We start from the raw sequence: 27,229 nt of genomic DNA, 5'->3' as shown, positions 1-27,229 counted from the left end.
GTTGAGGTCCTCGAGAGGCTGGAAGGATCAGGATTACTGGTGAATGTCAGGGGCGGTTTTTGATTGGACTTCGAGGGGACACTGGAGGACTAGGTTCCAGGTCCTCTCTCTCCAGGGTCCTTCCCTCTCCTCTCCACCCCCAATCCAACCCTCCAACTTTCGCTAGAGGGAGCCCTGAAAGTGGCGAATTTTGTTCGATGGGGGGGGGGAGGGTGCTGGGGTGGGAAGCGGGGGAAGAGGGCGGGGGCACACCCAGGAGGAATCCGCCGCCCTCTGGCACTTCCCTTGGCCAGTCCAACAGAGGGCCCAGACACCAAACTGGTTTGTGTGTCGCGATCAGAGAGATGATGAAAGCAGCACAGTCGTTGGGGTGCGGCGCCTGGTGAGGAGCGCAGGGCCAGCTCCGGAGGAGGTTGCTGAGCACAGGCTGGAAGCTCGGCGATTTCTCTACGAGTCACTTGAGGGGCTTCGGAGCCTGCGGCAGCCGCTACACATATGCCTCAGACCGGGCATCCCGGCAGTCCCAACCCCACACCCCTTAACTCAGGCGTCCGGGTGTTTGCTTCTTTCTGGCCTCGGCACCCACCTTTTGGCTGTGCGCACCCAGACCGGCTGGGGTGAGGTGCGCCCTGCTGACCTTTTGTGTGCCCTCCATCCGCGGAAAGGAGGTGGTACGCGGAGCTAGAGTTGGGGTGGAGGGCAGAGTGGGGCTGGTTCTGGGGTGGCCAGGAGTTGGCCTCCAACGAATCATCCTCCACTCCCTTCCTTATCCCTGTAGCCCCTAGTCCTTGAACCCCGGATCTGGGGCGGAGTAGGTGTGAATGTCGAGGGTGGGTCTGCCAGGAATGTCCCACCAGCAGTCGAAGGGCGCTCCTGGGCCCTGCGGGGCCGCGGGGAGCCTTACCTGAGGCCTGGGCGGGCATCGCGGCCGGCGGACCAGCAACTGCGAGCTGCGCAGATCGTCGGGCCAGGTCAGGCCCCTGCGCCCGCACCGACGCCCCTGACGCCCTCCGCTCGCGGGACCGCGCAGCCTCTGCTCCCGGCTCCTCGGCCCATCGATTTTTCTGTTGACTTTGGGGATCTCATTAATCCTCCGTTAATTACCTGGCCAGGGGCTCCAGCCCGGAAGGTGCAGCCAATAGCGAGGCGGGCGGGCGGGGCCGGAGGCGGTGCAGGCCGGCGGCCTCAGGGTCAGAGGACCCGCGGAGGCCCGCCCCGGGGGTGGGGGTGGGGGTGGGGAAGGTGGGGGAGGGTGGGGTGCAGCGTCTTTAGGCCCCAGCAACGCCTTGCGGGGTTCAGGCCACACTTTCCTTTGGCGGCCGAGCAGGGAACAGACCGGACCCCCTCCCAGGTGTGGTGTCGCCTTTTCCTGTACCCCACCCAGCACCCGGGAGGGGTGCGGTCACGCAGCAACCTCGCCACTGCACTGTCTCTCCCTAAATCCAACGTGACCTTGGTGCGGAGGAGACCTCATTCTGACCGGACAGGGGGCGGAGGAGGAGGGAAGTCGCCCCCCCTGGCCCTCCTGACATCCCGCAGCAGCCTCTGAGACCTGCCCACCTCATTCCACCTCTCCCACCCTAGCCCGCACCGCAGTCCCCACTCTAGCCGGTCCCCCCCCTTCACCTGACTGTGGCTGGCCACTGATTCTTCCTCCGCTTCTAGCTGGCAGGGCCTCCTCTTCAGTCTCTGCCTGGCTTTCTCAGGTTCTGTGTCTGCTAAGTTCATCTCATTCATGCCTTTCGGGGATTAGAAGCCCTAGAGCTTCGCCTCAGCCACCCCCAGGGAGTGGGGGTGGTGGGTAAGGGAAGGACCCACGCAGTAAGGTTCTGTGTCCCCCAACACCTCTTACACTAGAACAGCCCTGTTTATGTTATAAACTTGGGTTCTTGAAATATTTTATTTAAGGAAGAAGAAGTTCTGCTGTTGGAAAATTATGATCCTTAGTAGAAAGGCTCTGGCTCTCTTTAGCTCTGTGACCTCGGGCAAGTCACTTTACCTCTCTGGGCCTCAGTTTCCTTTGTAAAATGGTAGCTGGACTAGGTCCGTCTTTCTTAACCTTTCACGCTTCGTGGAACACATAAACAAACGTATTTGTCATTTGAGGATAAGGGGAAGAGGAAGATGGCAGCCCGTGTACTCTGTCCAGCCCCTCCCAGCCACCCAGGTGCTGACAGGTCTGTAACCAGTCTGTAACTCGGATTTGGCTCACTCACTGAAAAGCTGGAGACCTGAAAATCTCCAGGGTTCCTTCCAGCTCTGACTTCCAAGATTTTCTCCTAGATCATCTCAGATGGGGTGGCTGAGACAAGAAGTGGGGGATGGGGGGGGCAAACTTCAGGCAGTTCCAGCTCCAGGCCACAGGGCTGGGGTCAGGGGTGGCGCCAGAGCTGCAGACACTTCCGGATCTTGCCTGGTCCTGGATATTATAGGGAGAGGTCTCCCCTCCCTGGTCACTCCAAGTTCCAGGATTATACTGGGGTGGGTGGGTATGTCCTGATTGTGATTTAAAAACTCATCCTGGAAAAATAACTTTTGTGAAAATTCTACCCTGGGGAATGGGTGCTAATGTGGCACAGTGACTGCCAGCCTGGGGTTCTTTCCTGGGGGGGTCTCTGAGTGGGCACATGAGCAGAGCCCCACCCCTACATGTCTCTGTGAGGGCCTTCAGGACAAGACATAGACCTCCAGCAGGCTGGAGACAGCGTGCATACGGTAGAAGATGCCGAAGGGCAGGCAGATGTTGACGATGGCTGCCCAGAGTGAGTAGCCATAGAAGTCCACCTCCACAGTGTTGCTGAAGTGAGGGCGGGCTCCGAAGGCAGGCATGATCCACAGCTGTGGGGAGAGAGGGGAGCATCAGGACCTGGCCCCTGCTGGCCACTTGTAGGTTATTTCTGTGGACTTTGCTGGGAGGTGATAGGAAGGGGGTCCCAGCCCTCCAGTTTGATGGACAGCAAGGGCTGAGGGGTAGTGAGTGGGGAACCTCAGCATCTTGGGCAGGGCCTGGCACTCACTAAGGAGTTCAGAATAGGTGCCCAACTGAACTTGCCCACCCCCAGGCTGGGGCTCCCCCTGTGATCCCATCTCCTACCCTGTCATTATGGCTCATTTGTCAGATAGGGAGGAAGGGAAAGATGATGAGAGAATTGGGTACAAATGGCTAAACCAGCGGCGTCAGGATCCAGCCAGAAGTGTACCCCACTACCACCCTCAAAAGCTCTGTTTGCCAGGTCTGTTCCTTTCCGAGATCTGGGAGGATGTTAATGCTGGAATCCTGCTTCATCTCTGGCTGGAGCTCAGACAGTTCAGGCATAGGGTATAAGGCAAAGAACAATGGCTTCTGGGCCAGCCCCACTTCCCCAACCCCAGTGAACTATGTGTCCTTGGGCACACACAGCTCCTTTTTGAGCCTGTTTCTGTCCTATAAAATAGAATTGGAGAGGATGATCCTAGAGTTGACCCAGGAACAGGTACCTGGAGCGAAACCAGCCTCCCAGAAGGTAGCTCCCAGCCTGCAGGCGTGCCCCCCTCCACCCCCAGGGGAAGGTGAGGGCAGGGCCAGGCTGAGGTGGGCTTCCAGGCTAGCCCAAGATATAAAGAGGTTTTGAGCCTTATTGCTTCTGCTGGGGGGTCAGAAATTGGTGATCGTCCCTGCCCCCCCCCTTGTTTTATTAACAGATTACCGGTCGGTTGGGCAGTATTTACAGTGGGGACACACTACAAGTGCACTCAAGTCAGGGTTGTTGGTATATTTTATGTTGTGTGCACTGGGGTGGAATCACTCTGGAGATGTGCTCTCCATCGGGATAGACCCGCATTAAGCGTGTTTGTTCGTATATTAGGGATATTTTCCTGTTGGAGACTATAGCTAAAAGGGCTATTTTTATATTTTTATCTTGAGTTAAACTTCAGTAGAGCTGTGTTCTTTATTTGGGATGCACTCACATGGGCACAATGTTTGCATATTAGAAATTTCTCCCCTGGGGATTTTATCTACACCGGAGCATTTCTCTATTGGGATGTAGCCACATGAGGGGTATTCTTTTACTGGGGTGTGTGTCTTCATGGAGTGTTTCTGCCCTGGGGTGAAGGCTTGTTAGCACAGGGGTTTCTCTTAGTAAACGGTTCTGCCGGATTAGCAGGGAGGGGGCGCTGTTGTGAATGCCCCCCTTCCAGGCCAGCCCTCCACCGCACTCTGCTAAGAGAGTGCTCACACTTATGCTGGTCTCTGCTACTTCCTGATGCTGCTCCAATTATTCTGAGAAGCAAGCGGGTCACAAGTTCCCAGGAGCAGTCACACCTTTCATGGAGGGGTGAGGGCACCCACCCTCCACATCACTTCACAGCTCCCTGCCACCTCCGCCCAGCCCCCAGGTCAGCATTCCCCAGGAGCCCTCCAGTTCCATCTACAGCTTAGATGCCAGAAGGCTGGGAGTTCATTCTCTCTCTGTGCCCTGAGATGCTGTTTGCCCAGGGGCTACATCTGACTCTTTCTGAACCTGCTTCTCTCCTAGAGAGCTGTAGGATTCTCAAGTGGGCTGGGGACAAGACAGAGAAGGCCAAGAGCATCCTTCTTTGACCTTCTCTTCCCCTCAGCCTATCCCCATCTCCCCTCTCCCACCCCCCAGTTACTCACGATGACATTGCAGAGCAGAAGAAACAGAGACATGTCCTTCAGGCACCGGCGTCTCCAGTGGCTCCTGGGGGCCAAGATGATGGCCACTGCTTCCTGAGGTCCCCCTGGGTTGGTGCCAACCAGTCTGGGAGTGGGTGGGCAGGCAGGCAAGGTGTGGAGGGCATCAGTGTTGGCAAAGGTAAGGCCATGGCTGGTGCCAACCAGCCTGGGAGTGGGTGGGCAGGCAGGCAAGGTGTGAAGGGCATCTGCATTGGCAAAGGTAAGGCCATGGCAGGACTCCTTGGGGGTGGTATCATGAGATTCAGCCCCGGGTGGTCCCCGATGGAGGCTCTCGATGATGAACACATTCTGGAAGGTGTGCTGGGCAATCATGAGCAGAGCATGGGCTAGGTTGAGCCCCCCCAGTAGGTCCCTGGGTGTGCCCACCACCACAGCTACAATAGAGTAGTAGGAGATAGCGTACTGGCCCAGGGCGGCACCCATCAGCAGCGCCACATCCAGGGTTCGAGTGGGGTTCTTATGGTGATCCATGGCCCGGCGATCAAAACGGTAGATGACTGAGCCGCTCAGGCTGACCAAGGTCATGAGCCCCAGACAGATGATGTTGAAGCTGTAGTAGAGGACCAGGGCCTGCTCGGGGCGGCCCCCTTCCCCACTCACTTGGACCTCGTAGATGATGAAGACAGCCAGCCCCACCACGAAGAGCATCAGGCCCAGGATCGGGCCAGCAAAAAAGGTCTCCCGGAAGAGGCTGATCTGGGATGGGGTGTGGCCGTGGCTGTGGCCGTGGCCGTGGGTGGAGGAGGCCAGCAGTCTGCCCACATTCTTCCACATGACATAGAGCATGGTGGAGGCAAAAAGGCTGTACTCGATGTTGAAGGGATACAGGTAGAAGTAGCCCTGCTGGAAAATCTGGCAGATGGCTGTGTTGCAGGAACAGTCTCCTCCAACCGAGCTGCCCGCTCGCTCCGCTGTGGAGAGAGGGGCACAGAGTGGGACTGCCCTCCCACTTCCTGGAGGCGCCCCATCTGAAGGACCTCACCTCTCAACTGTGACTTTTGTTAGGGTGGAATCACTGTCTGCTATGCTCACCACCGTATCCCAAAGTGCTCGCACAGGGCCCGGCTGGCTCACTCAATCCCCAGGGATTTACTGAGCACCACTGTGCGCCAGAGACCAGGGCACATCAGTAAACAGTAGCCAGTGCTCAATAAACAAAAACCTGAACCGCAGATTCTGGCCGCTTCATCCCATTCCATTCCTTCAGGCAGACATTTCCAATCCTTCCCAACCAGTAACCATCCCTGGATCCCCAAAATAGGTGAGGTTCTGGTCCCGATAGATGGTGGCCCTCCTGGGAACCCCGGAAATTCCAGCTTCCTCGCAGCTCTCCCCAGCATCTGACTCAGCCCAGAAGGTGAGCTGCTTGGCCCACGTGTGACCTCCCGTCATTTTGGTTTGTGGCACACCTGTAGCAATCTTGTCCTGTGTCCCGAGTGCACTTTATAGAATGTCTTGGATCTTGGCAAACATCTCTTTTCATCCCCAGAACTATTCCCACTGGTTTTGTAGATGTGGAAACTGAGGCTCACTGACGTAAAGTGGCTTGTAATGGCAGAGCTTTTGACCTGGCTCCCAACCCCAGGGCAAGTACCTTCCCAGTATCCCTCTCTACGCCCTGGGACTCCAGCATATTAAATTGGCCACCTCTCTGGGTTGTTTTTTTGGTTTTGTTTTGTTTGAGAGAGAGAGAGTGAGAGCAGAGACAGCATATGTATGTGCAGAGGGAGCAGCAGAGGGAGATAGAGAGAATCTCAAGCAGGCTCCATGCCCAGCCAGCACAGAGCCCAACTTGGGGCTTGATCTCATGACCCTGAAATCATGACCTGAGCCAAAATTAAGAGTTGGGGGCAGCCTGGGTGGCGCAGCACTTTAGCACCACCTTCAGCCCAGGGTGTGATCCTGGAGACCCAGGATCGAGTCCCACGTCGGGCTCCCTGCATGGAGCCTGCTTCTCCCTCTGCCTGTGTCTGTTCCTCTCTCTCTCTCTGTCTCTCATGAATAAATAAATAAAATCTTAAAAAAACAAAAACAAAATTAAGAGTTGGATGTTTAACCGACTGAGCCACCCAGGTGCCCCCTCCAGGTTGGTTTTTAACCATCAATCATCTAGTCTGGTCCTGGTTAGTGGGGTGGGGCGGGGGAGCTACCGAAGTCCAGAGAACTGGCCCAGGGAGCCTGTGGACTCTATTCTTCAGTGTAGTTCTGTGAATATTGCAAATTATTTCACCTTTTAGGCCTCAGTTTCTGTATCTGTAAAATGGAGATATTAATAGTACTCATTTTGGGACTCAGTTGGTTAAGCCTCAGACTCTTGATTTCGGCTCAGGTCATGATCTCAGGGTCATGAGATCGAGTCCTGTGCCAGGCTCTATGCTCAGTGCCGAGTCTGCTTAAGATTCTCTCTCTCCCTCTTCCTCTGCCCCTCCCCTGTCCCCACTCTTACACACACATTTTCTCTCTCTCTCTCTCACTGAAAAAGAAAAAAAGTATCCATCTCATTGGGAAGTTGTGAGGGTTAAGTAAGTAGAGTGTTTAGGACACTCAGCATAGCACCTGACATACAGAGCTCAGAAAAGTGTCACTATTATCATTGTGATTATTATTTCTACCTTCTCCTTGCCAGACTCTGTCCCATGCTTCCACCATTGAGCCACTCTACCTGCTTCCCTTTCCTTCCCTCCACTTTGATCACCCTCGCCCTTTCATCCTGGAGCCCAAATCCCTTCTTTGGTGGGATGGAGTCCTGAACAGTGGGGCCAAGGCTACATCCTCTAGAGAGAGAATATGCCCCCTGGCACCCTCCTTCTGGTGTGGCCTACTCTGTCTTCAGAGACAGAGTCTGGAGCAGGAGGCTCTCCTCTCTTGTGAGGGCAAGAGAGACAAGCCTGGAAGCCCTAAGGCCCAAGCCCTAAGGCCTGGAAATCCTGGGACCAGGTTTAATCTGAACTGGACACTCACGGTCAGGAGCGAGGCGAAGGTGGCTGGTGTTGCTGTGGGAACTATCATAGGAGTGGGTCTGGTGCACGGACTCGTCCACCACGGCTGCCATCCAGATGGCCAGGTTGGTGGTGAGGGTGAACATGAGACCACACCTGTTTGGGGAGAGGAAGCAAAGAGGCCAGTGAGTCTCTGGCCTATTGTGGGTCCCTGGGGAGATTAGATAGCTGGGGAGCTATACTGGGAGATGATGTGGGGAGGCAAGAAAGCAGTCAGACCCCCTGTGTAAGCAAAGAGGCTGAGTTTGGAAGGAACACTTAATCTGGCCAGAATGCCACCCAAGAGAGGGCCAAGGGGGTGTCCAGGGGCTCAGGCCACTACTGCTCCCTCTCCTACAGGAAAGCACATATAGGGCAGCCTGGGTGGCTCAGTGGTTTAGTGCCTGCCTTCAGCCCAGGGTGTGATCCTGGAGACCCGGGATTGAGTCCCACGTTGGGCTCCCTGCATGGAGCCTGCTTCTCTCTCTGTGTCTCTGCCTCTCTCTCTCTCTGTGTCTCTCATGAATAAATAAATAAATAAATCTTAAAAAAAAGAAAGAAAGCACGTATAGTGCACTATATAACCCATCCCACCAAAACACATAGGTATGAGTGTGTCGGCACACACACACACACACAACACAGCACAGAGTGGTGGAATCAGGCTGACAGAGCCAAGGAGCCTTGGCTGAAACCCCACCCAGGGTACAGAAAGAAGCCCCAGGCCAGGTTGGAAAGCCCTCATTGCTCATGCTCCGTGGGCATGGATGTTGAGCACTCACCGGGTCAGATCCAGATGGACGTGAATACAGTCTTTAGCGGAGACCCAGAGAAAGTAAGTCTGTGTTGAGAGAGAGTGGGGGAGGTCATTCGCTCTGCAGATGGGCCAGACTCTGGAGTGCCCATGTCCAAACCCCACAGTACATTTCTTCTACCTCAAGAGCCTCACCAACCTACCACATTTCTCTTAGCTTTACAAAATGAGTCAGGAGCTTTCTCTCTCTCCATGAAAAAATGTGTATAAAATAGTTCTCTTCTTTCAGAGTTTGAAAATGTTATGTGTAAACTCTTGATGCTTTTTTGTTGTGGTTGCTGTTCTTCCCCGCCCCCCTCCCCAGGTAGAAATTTGACTGTCTAGTTACTTATGAGGCCAGCCTGAGTCTTGTCCAAGGAAGAGAGAATCTCTGGTGGCTTCTCACCTCCCTTTGGCAATATCCCCTGCCCCATCCCCATCCTTTGTTGCCTTGCAACCCTCGCCCGGTTGCCAACAAATCCTTGTCATGGTATTTGGTGATGTAAGGGGGTCTGTATTTTCATTTCACCTGAGTATTCTTCAAACCCGTAAAATGTAAAAAAAGTAAAGCTCTCATAAATACCAAAGTCACGAATGTGTTGAATTATGGAAATCCACACATCGGGGGTGATGTTTCAGGAGAGGGAACCCTATGTGTGGTCATTCTGGTCATGGTGGAGGGCTGAGATCTGTTCTGGTTCCATGTAAGACCAGTCCTGCCTCAGCTCAATCAGAAGATCTTTCAGAGTTTGGAACAAATAAAAATATATATACTTGAACTTGTTTGAAAAAAATCCCAGGTACAGGACACCCTATTTCCTGAACAAATATAGAACATATGGATAATAGCTGAAGTCAAACCAGCCAGGCTCACAGCAGGACCCTGGACTGAAAGTGATGCCTTCTACAGGCACTCAGGGAGGGCAAGCCAGGTTCTAGGAGGCATGGCAGCTGCCACAACTCAGACATCCTAGATGTTGATACTGGCACTGCTTTGGTCAAAATGAAATCACGGGACCCCTAAGTAGGAGCTCACATTTGGATATTAATTCATTACCAAGTGCTTTCAGATTTATGGATTCAGGTGATCCATGCTACAGTCTTATCCCCATGTTACTTGATTGCTCAGGGTAGGAGAGTGGAGATCTCCTGACCTCATGTCAGGTGTTGGCTCCTTTCCACCACACTCAAGAACACTCCTTCCACCCACCTGGACGATGACAAACACAGCCTGGGTAAGAGGATGCAGAATCTTGATGGCCGACTGGCACTCAAAGAAACTGGAGTAGTAGCCAGTCTTGAAGACATCCATGACAAGAGTGCAGATCCCAAACAGCACCAGCCCACCTGGGAACAAGGGGTGGAGGATGGGTCAGAGAGGATGGTTTATAGATCTGAGAATGGTTTACAGATCTGAGAATGGATGGCTAGATGGGTGGTTGGTTGGATGGTTGGTTGGATGGAGAGATGAATAAGATTGATGGGAGGATCAATGGATAGACGAATGGGGTGGTTGAGAGGATGGATAAATGGCTGGCTGGCTGGCTATATGAATGGATGGATGGATGGATGGATGGATGGATGGACAGATGGGTGTATAGTTGGATGATGGATGGATGGATAGTGGATGGGTGAATGGATGGATTGAAAGATGAATGGGTGGGTGGAGAATGAGTATAGGACTGAGAGGGTGGATGGATGGACAGACATCCTATTGAGCCCCTATGTCTTTGGGGCTGCATAGATTGGCAGGAGAAGGGCCCTAGGTGGGTTCTTTCAGCTGCAGCGGTCATCTGTTCTGCTCTCCATCAAAGGCTCTCCTGTGACCATCCCTTTTCAGTCTTTAGGAAGGGCAAAGAAGTTCTCCATCCCTCACTTCATTCTTCTCCCAAGACTGTTTCTCTTCCTCTTCTCTTTCAACTGCAGCTCATCTCATCTTCAGCCACATCTGCCTCCCTCCCACCCCCACCCCCAATTTCTCAGCTCCCTACCGTGAGGCGCACTCCACAATTCCTCTGAGGGTCGCAGCCTCTGGCTCCTCGCCTGCCCCCCACTCCCCCCCACCACCTCCCCGGGCACCTCGGAGCCAGATGGGGCCGGCGTGCGCGTCCCGGTAGGGGACGGCGTCGGGGCAGCGCACGGTCCGGAAGAGGTAGAAGAGGATCCAGAGGGAGGCGAGCAGCATCATGGTGGTGAGCAGCGCGAACACGTCGGTGTCATACACCGCTACCTTGTTGAAGGCGCCGCCACTGATGAGCGTGCAGGCGAGCAGCAGCACGTTCACGGCCAGCAGCACGGACAGCAGGCGGCCGCCCTTCTTCCACACCTCGCGGGAGCCTGCCCGGGGCGCTGGCGGGCTCTCCTCCGGGCCCGGGGCCGAGTCCTCCGACATGGCAGCGGCGACTGGGGGAGGTGGGAGGGGTCACTGCGGGGGAGGAGCGGACAGGACCAGGTCAACCCGAGCGCTCTCCTTCGCCCGTCTTATCCCCCCCGAGGGTGGGGGCTGCGGTGGTGGAGGATGCGCTGGGGAGACGCAAGGGAGAAGCGGACCCTTGGGGTCTCTCCCTCGACGACGGAGCGCAGGAGAGGCGGCGGCAGCCCCGTCGGGCCCCGTCCCACGTCCCCGCTCCCCAGGCCGTCGGCCGTGTGGTCCGGGCACCCACCTGGCTGGTCCGGGAGCCCGCGCTGAGCCGGGGGTCAGGGGGCGGCGAGCGTCTCCTCTGCCCCACACCGGGCTGTACGGGCGCTTTATACTGGGGAGGGCAGGGTGATTTACAGCCGCGGGAGCTCAGCTCCATAAATCTCTCAGTCCCACTCACATGATCCATCTTTTCTCCGAGCTGAATTTAGGGAAGAGAGCGCGGGAGCCAGATAAGGTAAGATTTATATTTACCCGTGAAGAGGCGCCCCCTCCCCCGCCGTCCCGTCACCTCGGGCGCGGCCCCGCACTGCGGCACCCAGAGGGCACCCCGCCCCTGGCGCCCACCGCGCCCTCGCGCCCCGCGGTGCCCGCGGTCCCCGCCGTCCTGAGCCTCGAGCGCTGATGCTCAGCAGACCCCCAAGGGCCCGCAGGGACTCCGACGCCCTCCCAGGCCCAGCGCACCCTCCACCTTTGTGCTCCTCTGGGGCCCCAGTGCCCCTTTCCCCGACACCCTCCCAGGGGTCGACGTTCCTGGTTCCCCTATCGCTCCCCGCAGGGGGCTCCGCGGCGAAGTCGGGCTCCGGGAGCAAGCTCAGTCCTCCAGCGCCCCCTGCTGGAGCGCGCCCCCCCCCCCCCCCGACCCCGCGCGGCCGAGGCGCCTGGAGCCAGGCCTTCGGGTGCTCCTGGCTGTCGGGGCGCAGTCCTCCTCCCCGTCCCTGGCCCGCTGTCCTAGGGATCCAGAATGCCCGCAGACACCGCTGCCCAGTCCTTGGCCCCTTCCTTCGACGGGTGGAGACATCGGGAGCCGGAGAGCCGGGGCTCCAGTGAGGACAGACCTCGGCCCGTCCCCAGGCTGGGCCTCATGGGACGGGGCGCTGGGGTGACCGCTTTTGGGGCGAGGGCAGGGTGTCGCGTGGGTCGTCCCCGGTGCGCTCGGGAGCAGGGTGTTTAGGACCCAGGGGCAGCCCGGGGGCGGCTCCCTTGGCGGCGGGAGATCCTTCCCCCCCTCCCTCCCGGGGTGCGCGGCTCAGATGTCCGCGGCGGCTCTGGCGCTCCGCAACCTCCGTGTGCGGCAGCGGGGGCTGGCGGCCCCGGGCCCTGCTCGGCCCCCTCCTCCAGCCCCATGCCTCAGCCCTAACCCCGCCGCCCTCCCCCGCGGGGGGCCTTTCCCCGTGCCCCCTGCCCACCCCGTCCGAGTCAGGCGCCATGAACGACCAGTACCACCGGGCGGCCCGGGACGGCTACCTGGAGCTCCTCAAAGAGGCCACCAGGAAGGAGCTGAACGCCCCCGACGAGGACGGCATGACTCCCACCCTCTGGGCTGCCTACCACGGCAACCTGGAGTCGCTGAGGCTCATCGTGAGCCGGGGGTGAGTACCCACCCTGTCCCTGCCCGAGCCCCCCAGTCGAAGGGGAAGAGAGTCTTCAGGCCCCTCCAGTCCCCTGAGACACACTCCCCAAGACTCCAAGTTATCTTCCGCCTTCCTCCTCTGAGCGGCTGTCTTCTCTACCCCAACTAAGGTGGGACCCCGGAGCCTGGCAGCTGTGGGAGGGCGGCACAACCCGAGGCATGTGACACTTGTGACCTGGATGAGGGGCTAGGAGAGGAGTGACTGGGATTTGGGGTCCATGATTGTGGGAGGGGCTGCAGAGTGAGGGGGAGGTGGGATCGGTCTCCTGGGTGGGTGTCACCAGGAAGCAAGAGTGGGGATGGAAGAGAAGGGGGAGAAGTGGTGCAAAGCGAGGCTCCTCAGGGCCCTCTCCCAGCCCAGGGCCAGAGGGCTCTCCCAGCCAGTGCTGCACCTCCCTGTTCAGCTCTCTCCCGGCTCATTTTTGGGATTTATGGGCACTGTCTCCAGCACCAAATGTCAGTGGGTGCAGCCACCTCATTAACTCCCTCTCTGCCCCTCCTCCATAATGGGCTCCCTCTCCTGCCCTTAGGAGTTGTCTGGGAGGAAGAGTGGGCATAGAGTCCACGTGTCAGGGCCAGGGAAGGGATGTGAAGGTAGCAATGGAGGAATTCAGGATCCAGGGCCACTGATGTAGGTTCTTGGGGCTGAATGACACTGTGGACAGCTTCCCCAGCCTCCACAGTTTCCTACAGAGAGGTCAGCTGGTTGAACTGGACACCTGGGCAGCCTGGACAGGGAAAAGGAGTGGAAAGCATGCCCCCAGGAGGACATGACCCAGGAGGGTTCATATGAACATCTTAGGCCCTGGGAAATCACAGTGGACGGCAAGGGGCCCAGCTGGCCCTGGTGCCAAATGCTGGCTTGAGCCCTGAACATGTGTGTGTGTGGGAACCCCCTTGTCCTCCCTCTGAGGCTCTCCTCAGGCCTGCGGCAGGTGGGAGCAGGCCCTAAGACCAGGCTGCTGAGCCATGTTCCAAGAAGCCAAGACTGGCCCTTCCTGCACCAAGAGAGCACACAGCGGTCCTGCCATCCTGCCTCCCATCAGAGAGGTCCACGGAAAAGGGTGGTTTCCCAGTGCACCAAACCCCCCAACTCCTACAGAGAGCAAGGCTTGGTGTTGAAAGGGGTGTGGGCCAGATGCCAAGCAGCTCCTCGTCACATTGTCCTGCAGGACTTGGCGACCAGTAGGGGAAATGAGGAGGGGGTTGGGGGGAAAGCTGTTGAGACAAGGGAATGATTCTTCCTCCAGCCCTGTGGGGTGGCCTCAGGGCCTCATTAGTGTGAGGCAGAGGTGCTGAGCCAGGCCCCTGTGGGAGGGGAGAGCTTGGAGGAGCCGGCTGGGCTCCCAAGGGGCGCAATCTGGTGTGGAGGGTGTGGGAAGATGCTGGGGGTCCCCGGCAGGCACAAGCCAGCCTGCCTGTAAGGCTCCCAATGACAGGGCAGCCCCAGGAAGGGAGGGCTCTTGGGCCCAGGTTGCACAATTGCCTCCTCCTCCTCTTTGGTGCTGGCTGCCCCCACACTCCCCTCCCAGCCCAGGCCAAGACCCGACACCTGCTCTCACACGCAGCCTTGCCAGGCCTGGCCCCGCTCCCTGCAGACAAGGCCGTGCCCGCTGACACACTGGCACGCACCCTCACACACCTTCCCCCCGGGGCTCAGGCTCAGCACCCACCAGTCTCCTGTGTCCTTTTTTAAGGTCACCCCTGCACCTTCAGCCACACTCACCACCGCGCCTGCCTAGAGACCCAGACACGGCCCTGGCCCACCACCTCTCTGGGCCAGCTCCCCGCTGGGCTCCATGAATAATTCACTCCTTTCTCTCTGGGCATCAAATATTTATCCCCTGAGATTCCCAGCCATCAGTTCTCTTGGGGAAGGCCCCGCCTCGGCCCCGCCTTTCCTGTCGCCCCACCCCCTGCGGGCCTGGGGCTATTTCTGCTCCACCCCCACCCCCACCTTTACCCCCATCTCCACCCCCACCTCCACCCCCATCTCCACCCCACCCTACCCCCATCTCCACCCCCATCTCCACCCCCACCTCCACCTCCATCCCCACCCCCACCTCCACCCCCACCCCCACCTCCACCCCCACCTCCATCTCCACTTCCACCTCCACCTCCACCCCCACCTCCACCTCCACCCCTTCTCCCCCGGCTCTCCCTAGGTAGGTCTGGCATCTCCAGGAGTCAGAGGAGACATCTCGGGGCCTTGGGGTCCTGCCGGTGCGCCCCCGGGGGTCGCCCAACCGGCCGGGAGCTCCCCGCATCTGCAGCCAAGGCCGCCGGCCAGCCGTGGGTTCATCACCCCTCCTTGCGTGTCCTCCCTGCAGGGGTGACCCAGACAAGTGTGACATCTGGGGCAACACGCCCCTGCACCTGGCAGCTTCCAACGGCCACCTGCACTGCCTGTCCTTCCTGGTGTCCTTCGGGGCCAACATCTGGTGCCTGGACAACGACTACCACACGCCGCTGGACATGGCCGCGATGAAGGGCCACATGGAGTGCGTGCGCTACCTGGACTCCATCGCCGCCAAGCAGAGCAGCCTCAACCCCAAGCTGGTGGGCAAGCTGAAGGACAAGGCCTTCCGCGAGGCCGAGCGGCGCATCCGCGAGTGCGCCAAGATGCAGCGCAAGCACCACGAGCGCATGGAGCGGCGCTACCCGCCGCGAGCGGGCCGAGCGCTCCGACGCGCTCAGCTTCTCCAGCCTCACGTCCAGCACCCTGAGCCGCCGGCTGCAGCACCTGGCGCTGGGCAGCCAGCTGCCCTACTCGCAGGCCACGCTGCACGGCACGGCCAGGGGCAAGGGCAAGATCCAGCGGAAGCTGGAGCGGCGCAAGCAGGGCGGCGAGGGCACCTTCAAGATCTCCGAGGACGGTCGCAAGAGCGTGCGCTCGCTCTCGGGCCTGCAGCTGGGCAGCGACGTGATGTTCGTGCGCCAGGGCACCTACGCCAACCCCAAGGAGTGGGGCCGCTCCCCGCTCCGGGACATGTTCCTCTCGGATGAGGACAGCGTCTCCCGTGCCACGCTGGCGGCCGAGCCTGCCCACTCGGAGGTCAGCACCGACTCAGGCCACGACTCCCTGTTTACCCGCCCCGGCCTGGGCACCATGGTGTTCCGCAGGAACTACCTGAGCGGCGGGCTGCACGGGCTGGGCCGCGAGGACGCCGAGGGCGCCCCGCGAGGCCGGCTGCAGAGCTCCCCCAGCCTGGACGACGACAGCCTGGGCAGTGCCAACAGCCTGCAGGACCGCAGCTGCGGGGAGGAGCTGCCCTGGGACGAGCTGGACTTGGGCCTGGATGAGGACCTGGAGCCCGAGACCAGCCCCCTGGAGACCTTCCTGGCCTCCCTGCACATGGAGGACTTCACCTCCCTCCTGCGGCAGGAGAAGATCGACCTGGAGGCCCTGATGCTGTGCTCCGACCTTGACCTCCGCAGCATCAGCGTCCCCCTGGGGCCCCGCAAGAAGATTCTGGGGGCCGTGAGGAGGAGGAGGCAGGCGCTGGAGCGCCCGCCAGCCCTGGAGGACACGGAGTTGTGAGTGCCCCGAGCCTTGGGGGGATGGGAAGATGGGGGCCTTAGGGCCTTAGGGGACCGCAGGGGAGGATCTGCCTTTTCAGGAGTGTGTGTGTGTGTGGGGGTAATACCGTATTTAGTAAAACTTAGTCCCCACCAATTACAAGAGGCCTCACTTAATTTGTTCATCCCCAACTCTGAAAAAGAGGCTGCCAATTTAAGGAGGACAGGAGGCCTTCTTATCACAGCTAATGTAAAATACACCTTCGTTTAGATCTCAAAATGCCCCCAAATGAGTGTGAATGCGATACAGTAGTCAGAGTAATCACAGCCAGGACGTTTTGGGCCCTCCTACCTACTGGGTGCCAGAGATGCCCCTGCACATGTCCTTTTACTGAGTCTCTCCCAGCTCCCATGTGCAGGGACTGTATCATCCCCATTTTCCAGGAGAGCAATTGGAGCCTCAGAAGTTTGCAGTAGCTCATCCTAAGGTCCTGCTGCTGCTTCGTGCAGAGCTTGGGCTTGATCCCCGGTCTGTGTGGCTCTAGAGCCTGGTGACTCCCATGGGAGGAGAGTTGTCAGGTTCAAAAGCTGTCAGGGGAGCTCAAGTCTGCTAACACTGGTGGCCTGGCCCTGGGCGGACCCCTTTCTCATGGCATCCCACAAGCCCAGCACATGACGTTGCCTCCTTTTGGTGTCAGTGGCTTTTACCCTGCATGGCTGGGCAGGAGTGGGTGTGGGGAAGCAGTCTGGTTTAGAGTTCACTGGATGGGGATGGCCAGTGTCCCCATCCCTGACCATTAGCCTGTCAGGAGAGGGTTAGTTGTCCAAATGGTTCATCTTGTCTTAAAATTATGTCTTGAAGGCCCTTACCTGAAGTCTGTTTCTGTGTCTTTCTCTACAGATAACAGGGGGCTCCTCTCTCCAAACCAAAATGAATTGCATGTTGCCACAACCCACCGTGGGACCATGAGGTCCTCACAGTTGCCAGCCCTGAAGCCCCCCGGCCCCTCCCCAGGAGCAAAGACCATGTGGATCATCTCCTTTGAAAGCCTGTCCACACTCCACATGCAGGTGTAGCCTGGAGGTACCAGCAAGGGGTCCTGGAGCCCTTGAGCCACACCCATCTGAATGCCCCTAAAGGACATGTGGATTCTTGGGACACCAGCCCCAGAGGAAGGGCAGGGGACCCCTGGGGCCCCAGGGAATAGATGACATGCCCATTAGAGCTGAATGGGAGTGTGGGGGGTGGGCATGGCCTGTTCCAAGGGCCATTGTCTCTCCCCACACTCTCCTCTGAGCATCCTGTTGTTGTGCTCAGGCTGGAGACTTGCTCATATCCTACATTTTTGTGAAGGGAAGAGTTTGGGCTGCCTCCCCTCCCCCCATACACCTTAGAGAGGAGGTTCCTAGCTAGACTCTTCAGCCAAATGCTCTGACTGTAGGTAGTCCCCACCCCCATCCCAAGCACAGCCAGCCCCCGTCCCAGTGTCCTTCCCCTACTGGCCATGCTGGCGAGTTGGGGTGCCAGGCCGGGGTGGGGGGGCGGGGGTGAATGGCACCCTTACCAGTTCACCTTGTGGCAGGGCCCAGCCTGACTCTGCCCTCCTCACTCTGCCCTCGTCCACCCTGCCTCCACCCTGGTCCCTCCATGGACCCCAGAGGGTCAGGGCAATAGATGTAAGGTGCTAGAGCAATGAGTTGCAGTATTAGGGCCCTTGGCCTGGTGGGCGTGCTCTGGGGTGGAGAAAAGGCAGCTGCCAACTGCCTCAGTGGCTCCCAGCGCAGAGACAGGCGGAGACTGGGCATGGCTGGGTGTCTAGCCTCTTGTGGGCCAGTCCTGTGATATGGACAGTGGAAGAGCCTGAGGATGTAGATTATCTAAGCTCCCCGGGGCTCTGTGCAAGTTTGTGTGTGTTGAGGGCTGCTGGATGGATTTGCCTCCAGGTCTGGAGGCAGCGGGGCAGCTGCATAGTTCTGAGTGGATAGTCAGTCAGTGAGAGCTCAGCATGTGTCCCTGCTCTGTGATGACACCAGTGAGACCAGGAGAAAGGCCAGCCCCAGGTGGTCCTCAGACATGTGTCCTCAGTTTTCCAGTTGGACTGAGGTCACAGATGTGGGGGAGAGACTCAGGGGCCCCCTTACATGTGTGGGCGCATGCACCCTCCTCCTCTGTCAGCAATGAGCCTCCATCCCTGACCCTCAGCTTGGGAAGCAGCTCCCACTGGGAGCACTGCCACAGCCCCCACCTCTTTCCTGGGCCCCCTTGGCCGGGTCAGGAGACAAGAGAACCCCCAGAGAATGCCACAGGCCTCCATCTGGCATGTCTGTGTGTGCGTCCAGAGCGGGGGCCACAGTGGAGGTGGTTTCTGTTTCCACACTGCAGACTTGGCTGCCTGCCACTGCCACCCTGAGCCCACCCCAGTCCTTTTCCCTGTTCTCTGGGCCTGGGCCTGGGGCCACCCCCAAGTGCCGACTCGACTCTCTCAGAGCCCAGGTGCTGCCCTTTCTCTTCTGTTCTCTGTGTCCTGCCTCAGCCTCCTCCCCGTTCTCCCAGTGCCAGAGTGGGGCAGGCTCTGGGATTCCCACTGCTGTACAAAGTACACCTCCCACAGGCTCATTATAACTTTTGTAGAGAACGTTCTGTATCACAGTCGCGCCTGCGTCTCATCCTTTAATCACTTGAGGGTGGAAGAGGGAGAAGGTCTTTCTGTACCTAACAGGACTTGGTCCTCATGGCCCCCCTGGAGGGGGTCACGGGACGGATGGGTGAGCATTCCGTCCTTGTGCATCCCTGCATGGCCTTCCCTCATCCCTGGGCCTTCACCCTGCTCTCTCTGGGCCCAGAATTTGGAGCTGATGGAGAGGGAATGTCCAGAAGAACCGGGGAAGGAGAGCCAGAAGCTGAGTGAGGAGGATGGTCCAGGCCCCAGCCCTGTCCCCAGATCCTGCAGCTGCTGAGGGCACGAGGACACTTTCTCCCTTCCCAGCAGGGCCTGCCTGGCCTTCTCCAGATGGGCAGACACTGTACCTAAGGAGGCTGCCACCCACCTTCCAGGCCCCAAAGCCCTCATCTCAAGGCCTCCTGCCCACCCTGGGAGGCCACCAATGTGGTCCCCATTTCCCTCACCAGTCCGGGCAGCTCTTGGGGCAGCCCTGTTTAGAACCGCCTTCCTCCCCAGGGGGTAAGGCTTCCCCTTGAGCTGGAAGACAGTAGCCTCTGTTTGCTCAGTCAAGTCCCGAAAGGCCCCCTGAGTCATTTTATTTCATTCCCTAAGGATTCTGGGTCAAGTGCTTCTGCCAAAGGGAGTGCAAGGCAGCTCCCTCCCTCCAGCATCCAACAGAAAGGTCCAGAGGATGTCCCAGGGGGAAGGTTGCTTAACCACCATCTGGGGTTCTAGGTCGTCTCCCTCCACTTTACAGATGGGAAAACTGAGGCCTACCGAGGGGAGGCTCCAGACCCAGAACACCGACCTCCTGACTGCAGGTGCACTCTCCTCCCCGCCAGGCTGCTAAGGGGGCCAGCTGGGATTCTCTCCTCCGATGTTCCGCAGGCCATCCGCCCTGTGATGCCTACCGGCCATCCTGGTCACTGCACCTACCTACCTCAAGAGACACCCGCCAGTCCTGGCGCTGCGGTTCCGGGGGAAGGACATGGGGGTGAGGACCCAATCACAGGACAGCGGATAGGAGCTTCAGTGGGTGGCGTAGAGGCAGAGCCTAATGGGAAGCCCTGGGGGCTGGGGTCTCCATGGGTCAGTGTGGCCGGAGGGTGGAAGCCTGGAGCCGGGTGGCAGGTGCAGCTGCAGGAAGTCTGAGGGGATTTTAAACACAGTGAAGGGAAGAATTTTACATGGTAGGGATTGCCTTCTCGACCTATTCCCCTTAAAATTTAGATCCAGGTGTGGGCAGTTCTAAAAGTTTGGAGCAATCAGTGGCTCTTAGCCTTCAGGGATTAGAATCTGGTAACGATATAGATGATTCTCCTGGGAAAATGCACTCCCCACACGACACACACTCAAATGCAGTTCTGCTCATAATTCCAGGCAGCTCCTGGAGCTCCGAGGGGTCCAGGGACCCTGTGTTAAGAAGCCTCAGTGAGACTGCTCGGAAGTTACATCATAAATGAGATTACTAATTTGGTGGACGTGGGGCGGGGGGGGGTGTCAAATGACTCCAGGAATGAAGCCAAATGAAGCCAGGAAGGGCCTCCAGGTATGTGGGGCAACCTCATTTTACAGATGAGCTAATTGAGGCCCCGGGGGCAAGGGGCTGGCCGAAGATAACAGAGCAGCCAAACGGGCAAAGTGGCACTCGGTCTCCTGGTGCCTTCTGTGGTGCCAGCTGCCTCCTGTCCCTGTGTTAGACGAGTCCTGGACAGCGTGACAGCCCTATGCTCCCAGCGCCTGCCTGCGTCACCTTCTCTGAGATGAGCCTGGGTTGTACAGGAGGTGGCAGGACTCAGGACACAGCCAGATCGGGGCAGCAAAGCTGGTGCTGGCCCTTTCCAGCTGTGCGGCCTTGAGTCAGTTACCCAGCCTCTCTGAGTCTGTTTCCTCAAGTAAAACAGGTGGTTATTACTCCTTATAACAACAGTGTGGATCGTCAGGAGGTGAAATGATCATGGGAGGATGATGCATGATTAGGCACTTAGCACACTGCCTGATACTGAGCACACATTAGTGATGATCACGGTCATTGGTGGCCTTAAGCCCATGAAGCACTCACCGCATCTGTGACCCCGCCCACCCAGTAGGTGAATCCTAGGCCCTTTGGGGAGCAGTTCTGCTTTTCTGACCCAGCTGCTTTTTTGACCCTCGTATGCCACCTCACCAATCCCATTAGATATTGGAGACAGACAGCACGGCCTCCTCATCCCACCAGCTGGGGTCGGGAGGGTTATGAGGCAGGGAAGGAATGGTCAGCTGGCCAAGGATGGGCCTCCATCTGGTGGGAGGACCCCCTGGGGAATCCTTTCCTGCAGGATCCAGGGCATCTTTTCTGGAGGGGGAATCGCAGGCCCACTGACCTGGCCCCATTATATTACTATCTGAACATTAGAGTTCATCCAAAACTTCCTCCTAATACTACAAGATATGTAGGTGAGGAGTTTTAGTCCTATTCCATAGGCGAAGAGATTAACCATCAGAGAGGTTTTGTGACATTCCTCAGGTCCCAGTTAATTAAGGAAAGCTCAGGCTCCCTGACCTGGGTCCCTTCAACCACCTTGTCCCCAGAGGTAAGCTTTCATATTTTTACTATTAATGTTGAGAGCTTATAAGGTGTCTGCACTTTATATACATTTAATCCTCCCACTAAAGCCACAACCCTGTAAAGTAAGGACTGTATCATGATGATCATCCCCATTTCACGGGGGGGGGGAAGCAGAGGGTCAGAGCAGTGTTATGAGTTGCCCAAGGTCACATTGCTGTCAGGTGGACAAACCAAGCCTCAGAGACGAATTCCCGTGGTATTGAAGCCTGCATGCCTAACCATGGTGTATCGGCTGCCCAAGCACTTGTACCCTTCGGTGGGGGTTGTCTTTGGTCTTGGGTCCCCTTGGCCTGGGGTTGCCTGGTCCTGGGCAGATGTCTGACTCAGCCCGGCTTGTGGGGGGCAGGGGGCATGCTGGCAACTTCGGTGGCCCAAGCACCTGGGCTGACCCACCTGCCTGGAGGAGCTGGGCTGAGAGAGGGCAGGTTGGTTTGTGGAGCCGCAGGGCAAGATACTGGGGGGCTGTTTGGGAGGGCAAAAGCCAGCCGAGATGGGGGAGCAAGCCCACAGAAGCATTTCATTGTGACTGGAGAGTGTGCCTAGCCCCGTCTCGGTCTCTGCCCCGTCTGTCTGTAATGCTGGGGCTCCTGCTCAGTCTCCCCGCTCCTCTTTCTGATGCCTCATCTCTCTAGACCTCAGACTCCTTTGCCATTGGTCACATCATAAGAAATATGTATTTGGTAACTGCCCCCAGTTCCAGACTCCCCAAGGCTCCTGAGTCCCTTGGGGGTTCCTGGGTTATAGGAGCGTCTTCTGTTCAAACGAGGCGACTCTGGGTGGGCTCCCGGACAGCTTTAGTGTGGGGACTGGTCACCACGGTTAGCATCTTGGAGCTTTCAGTGCCCCCCATCCTTTGGGGAGGGGAGGGAGGCTGCAGATTGGGCCAATGATCGATCATGCCTTCACAATGAGGCCTCCATGAGCACCCCTACTCTATAGGGTGCTGAGAGCTTCTGAGGTGATGATGCATCCATGTTCTGAGAAGGCGGTGTCCCCCGACTCCACGGGGACAGAAGCTCCTGCACCCAGGACCCTTCTGAACCTGGTGTATCTCCTCATCTGGCTGCTCATCATAATACGCTTTACAATAAAGCAGTAAATATAAGTAAAGTCCTTTTCTCAACTCTGAGAGCTGTTCCAGCAAACTATCGAGGCTGAGGCAGTGGGTTCTGGGAACCCCCCAATTTTTAGCCAGGTTGGACAGACATGCAGGTAGCCTGGGGATCGGGGAGGTCAGAAGTGAGCTTGTGTTTGTGGGACCGAGCCCAGACACCTGTGGGGTCTGACATGAGCCCCGTCGTCAGCTTCAGAACTGAATGAAGTTCCAGGACGGCTGGTGTCCGGAGTTGGAGAATTGGCTGTGGGTGTGGGGGAACCCCCACCTGGCGTCGGCAGTGGTGTGAGGAGAGGAAGAGCTTGCCGTCAGCATCTTTCTCTCAATGTGTCTTCCCATGAGACAGGCTCCCTGTCCCTCTCCCTACCTCGGTCCGCCGGTCCTGTCTTGGGTGAACCGGATCCCTGTAGCCCCTCCTCTGGTCACCCCGCACCGAGGGGATTGTGGTGCAGGTCCGCGGGCCCCCAGCAGGCATGCAGCACCGCTTTCTGACCCAGGTCTCACCTCCCAACCATAGTCCGAGAGTCATAGCAATACTTGGGGTGCCCAAAGCGTTTCCAGGGTGTTACTCGCATGGTCTCGGGCGCCGTTGTTATTCCTGGTTTTCAAATGAGGAAACCAAGGCACAGAGATGTTTGTAAAACGTACCCAAGCTCACGCTGCTGGAGGTGGTAGGGCTAGGGCTCAAATCCCAGCGGTGCCATGTCTCGTCATGATGGTGAGCATTTATTGAGCACCTGCTGTATGTCAGCACTTTACATCTGTGGTTTCTGAGGATTCACACGACTCATTTAATAATTACGGGGGGTCAGTTAATCCATTTGATGGAGAAGAACACCAAGACTCGAGAACACTAGGTTGTTGCTTGGGTCATACAGCCTGTGAGAGCACACACAGGGCCTGACTCCTTGTTAGTCTGACTCTGCACAGCTGCACCGGCCCCGCTGCTCCCGGGTTTCTATAGCTGAATGACTAAGTCTGATGGAGTCTGAGGCAGGGAAACTTCTGGCAAGTCCATTCAGAACCACCAATTTGGTCTTTAGAGAAAGACCCTTGGGGCACGCCAGTGTGATGAGACGTGGAAATCCTTTAAAGTTGTAAATCCCAGTTTTACCCTCTCTCACTCTGGCTTCTTTATTCCATGGGCTCAGGGGGGTCTGCATGGGCAAACATTTTGTGGGACCCTCTCCCCGCTCTGGATATATACCTTTCTGGGGAGTTGATCCTGAACAGTAGTGGGGGAGGGGCTTTCTCTGGGAGGAGAGGGGGCCTGACCCTTACCATCTCTGACCCTGGAGGCTCCCCCTTCCCCACAGTCATAGCTCACAGCACCCTCATAGCACTGTCTTTTCAAGTGGCAAGGGCAGGAAGGCATTCTTTACTAGCTCCATTTTACAGATGGGGAGACTGAAGCTCAGGGCGGATGACCTGCTAGGAAGGGCCTAAACTGAGGTATCGATTCTGGTGAGTTTGCACGGCCGCTCACTGCCAGCTGCCTTCTCAGAGCATAAGTCTTGGACTTGCATATACGGGGCACAGCAAACCCTTGTGAACCATCTCACTGCCCTGCCTCACAGGTAAGGAAACCAGGACTCAGGTAGGTTAGGTCATTTCTCCAAGCCGCAGAGTGCACAAGTGTCAGGGCCATGGGATTCAAATCCCCAAACTCTGGCTCCTTGTACCCTATTCACTGAGCCACCTCCCCAGGTTCTCACTTGACACAAGGGTGGCTCAGGGACTCCCCACGTCAGAACAGGGGCTCAGCTGGCAGGACTTGGGGAGTGGGATGCGGGACAGGTGGGACTTGCTGCGTCCACCACCCTCTATTCCTGTCCACCGCCCTCCTGCTCAGCCTCTAGATTTGCTGCTGACTGCTCTCAGCTGTGTGTGCATATGCACCTGCGTGTGTATGTAATGTGGGTGAGGACACTGAAATGGATCTGTGCAAGCACGGGGTGAGTGTACTGGACCCAGAGCTCTCCTGGAAGGTTGTGTTTGTTTGTGAGCCGAGCACGCTTGTGTGTCTCTGTGGTCTTGCTCACTGATCTTTGCTTCAGGGCCTCCAGGGTTCCTAGAAGGGTATGTGCACGTGCGTGTGCATACACACTCACAGAGGGTTCCATGATTTTGTCTACAGTCTATTTTTAGACTCCTCCCATCTATTATTTTTAGGACCCAGCTCCTTTAGACTGGAAGGTCGAAGCTCCAGCCACCCACACCACCTCTCCTCGCACCACCCCTTGCCCTGAATTGAGGGTTCCCACAAAGCTTTCTTCAAACTCTCTTTGGGTGACTGGTTTGTTGGGTGTCAGAACCTCAGGGAACAGAGGCAGTAGGGGAAGAAGGACCAGTGATCCAGAAGGAAGGGGATCGAGCGAGTACAGATCTACCTTTTGGGTCAGCCAGGTTACAGAGGGACCTGGGTGGACGGCTTCCCCTGGGCCAGAGTGTCCAGTTGGGCCACACAGCTCCACCACCTGCTGGGAAGGCTAGTTTGTCTTTCCAAGTTCTAGTTTCCTTCTGTGAGTGGAGATAATTAAACCCCACATAGTAGGCCAGTTGGGATGATAAACTATGTTAAGCCCTTAGCTCAGGTCTTGACACCCCGTAGGTGGATGACCAAGCCCAGGGGCCTGGTAGACAGGAGTCTGGGGGTGGGGAGGGCTCAGGGGGCAGCAGTCAGGCCTGGGCATCCCTGAACTAGAGGTGGGAACCCACCTGTTGGGCTGTCCTAAACTCCCCTTGCCAGGGTCCCCACACTTCCCACACAGTGTGGTCAGTATTGCAGAGCAGAAGTGGGGTGAGGCATCGGGCCCCTGAACACCAGCCCTCCTCTGCAAACACGCGCATGTGCACACACACGCGCGCATACACGGAAAACAAGGCGAGGAGAATGAAACAGAGGGAGTGAGCATGGTTGGGCCCTTTGTCTTGCTGGAAGTAGAAACTATTTATTAGCATCATTATTGATACCAATATATGTTTGATTTAAATCATACTAATATGCACCATAACGATAATGCTATAAGTACGGTAGCCCAAGGAATTGCTTAGTGATGAGCCCTGCCCTGTGGTGGTCCGCTGATATTCATGGTACAGAAATGATCTTATTACTCTCTCCAGCAACCCAGTAAGCTAGGTAGTGTCACCCTCATCCACTCCAAGTCGCTTTGTCAGAAACCTGAGGCTCAGAGAGGTCGAGCAACTCCCCTAAGGTCACACAGCAAGAATGAGACCGTGGTGTGTCTGAGTCCAGAGCCCCACTCTAGACGCTGTTCTCGGTTGTCTCCACACTGTGCAAGGATCGTGGCCCTCACTCCCTTTCCAGCCCTGGCACTGGCCCCACCAGGTCCAATACACACCTTCAGGCTAATCTACACCCCAGAGTCGCTCACACACACTGGACTGTGGTGCTGAACGGACGCAGCGGGAGGGACCGAGTGACCCTTGGAAAGCCTCACTGGTCAGGAGTCTGGGTTGCTAACAGCTCCAGCCTTGGATTTTCAAGGACCTAGATTGCCCTGTAATTTGGACAGATGGCCTGGGCCACCTATCCTCGGTGTCCTTTCCTGCCAGGTGGGGACAGGCTGACAGCCTCGGAGCCTCAGCAGCATCCCTACCAGCTCAAGGCCGGCCCCCTTTCCCTTACCTGTTTCAGTCCCTGACCTGCCCCTCTGGGCCATCACCAACCTGGCTTCGTCCCTGCAGAGTAGCTGGCAGCCTAGAAGGCGGGATGCACACGGCAGGCAGCTGTGGTGGGCCAGGGCTAGGGTCCTTGGAGGCGAGGCCGACGCTGAGGTGGCCCGTCGATGTGGTCCTGCCCTGCTGGAGCCAGGGGAGCTTGGGATGCCAGTCCCACTCTCAGTCGATCAAGATCTGAGCCATGGCCAGGCCACTTCTCCCCCAGAGCGCTCGGCCCCACCCCAGTGAATAATGCCGCTTGCCTTCTGGAGCCAGACCTCACTGGGCTTTGATGATTTGGGGGAGGGGGGTAGCATGAATGGGTGGGAGGCAAGGAAGGCTTACAGACTTGGCCACCCAGGCGTGGAGCCTAGAAATGGTTACACTGCTGGCAGGAGGTGTCTTTCTAATCCATCCCACGTCCCCCAGCTCCCAGTACCAGCCTTCCAGTTCTCCTAACCTATCCCTGACTCTCATGATTCCCTTCCAGGGCCTGGAGCTGGGGCAAGGCTCCTCCCCACCCCACCCCAACCACAATGATAATTAACCCCAATGAACCCCAGCAAATAAAGATGTGGATTGCAGAAGGGAAGAATCATAGCTGCCCCAGGGTGGGGAACTCCATAGGTCCCAGGGAGGCCAAGCCCAGCATCATCTAACACCATCCCTTCACACACACACCCCATTTTTGCCTGAGTAGGTTCACAGGCGTCCCATCCGTTGGGGCCTGGGAGGAGGGCTCACCTGTCTCAAGTTTGGACCAGTGTCTTCTTCATCATCTAATTAAAAAAAAAAACAAAAATTTTATCTCTTCCTTCCATTCTCCTGAGCCTGTTTTCTTAATCTTTCCATTCATCCAATCTATTCATTTATTCAACCAATGTTTACTGAGCACCTACTATGTCCCACACAAAGTGTAAGGCCCCAGGGAATGGGTGTTGTCCGAAGAACAGGAAGGACCCGTGTCCCCGCCAGGCCCCATCCCCTTCTCTTCAGGCAGCCTGTTTTGACTCACACTGGCCTGTCCACCAGCTGGTAAACAAGGCGCTGTGCTGGGCAGGATGGGTGCGTGAGTGTGTTGGGTGGCAGGGGGGAAGTTACGGAGGAAGCTCAGGGAAACAT

General features: G+C 57.4%; 2 protein-coding genes across 5 annotated transcripts; one reads left to right on the top strand and one right to left on the bottom strand.

Moving 5' to 3' along the window:
* Nucleotides 1-1,632: 1,632 nt before the first annotated feature.
* Nucleotides 1,633-26,548, bottom strand: OTOP2 (otopetrin 2). Of its 4 annotated transcripts, none has more exons than XM_055336747.1 (9): nt 26,076-26,548; nt 19,645-19,852; nt 11,134-11,310; nt 10,550-10,895; nt 9,681-9,817; nt 8,460-8,518; nt 7,661-7,794; nt 4,640-5,610; nt 1,633-2,838 (listed from the first exon to the last, which is right to left on the bottom strand). In XM_055336747.1, exons 4-9 carry the CDS (start codon nt 10,860-10,862, stop codon nt 2,668-2,670), a joined length of 1,785 nt encoding a protein of 594 aa, XP_055192722.1. In that variant the 5' UTR covers nt 10,863-10,895; nt 11,134-11,310; nt 19,645-19,852; nt 26,076-26,548; the 3' UTR covers nt 1,633-2,667. The 4 variants fall into 4 exon arrangements, with proteins under 4 accessions (XP_055192722.1, XP_055192706.1, XP_055192710.1 ...); XM_055336731.1 differs by having other exon boundaries at nt 26,117-26,548; XM_055336735.1 differs by lacking the exon at nt 19,645-19,852.
* On the top strand, nt 12,189-16,063 carry USH1G (USH1 protein network component sans). Its single transcript, XM_055336762.1, is given in 3 exon segments — nt 12,189-12,481; nt 14,853-15,183; nt 15,185-16,063. Coding segments are annotated over 3 exon segments (1,374 nt in total). The 5' UTR covers nt 12,189-12,317.
* Nucleotides 26,549-27,229: the final 681 nt, after the last annotated feature.

This window comes from Nyctereutes procyonoides, unplaced genomic scaffold, assembly GCF_905146905.1.
Source record: "Nyctereutes procyonoides isolate TBG_1078 unplaced genomic scaffold, NYPRO_anot_genome, whole genome shotgun sequence".
In the NCBI taxonomy this organism is placed as follows: Eukaryota; Metazoa; Chordata; class Mammalia; order Carnivora; family Canidae; genus Nyctereutes; species Nyctereutes procyonoides.
The sequence above is the reverse complement of the archived record's forward strand: the minus strand, read 5'-3'. Positions and strand labels throughout refer to the sequence as shown.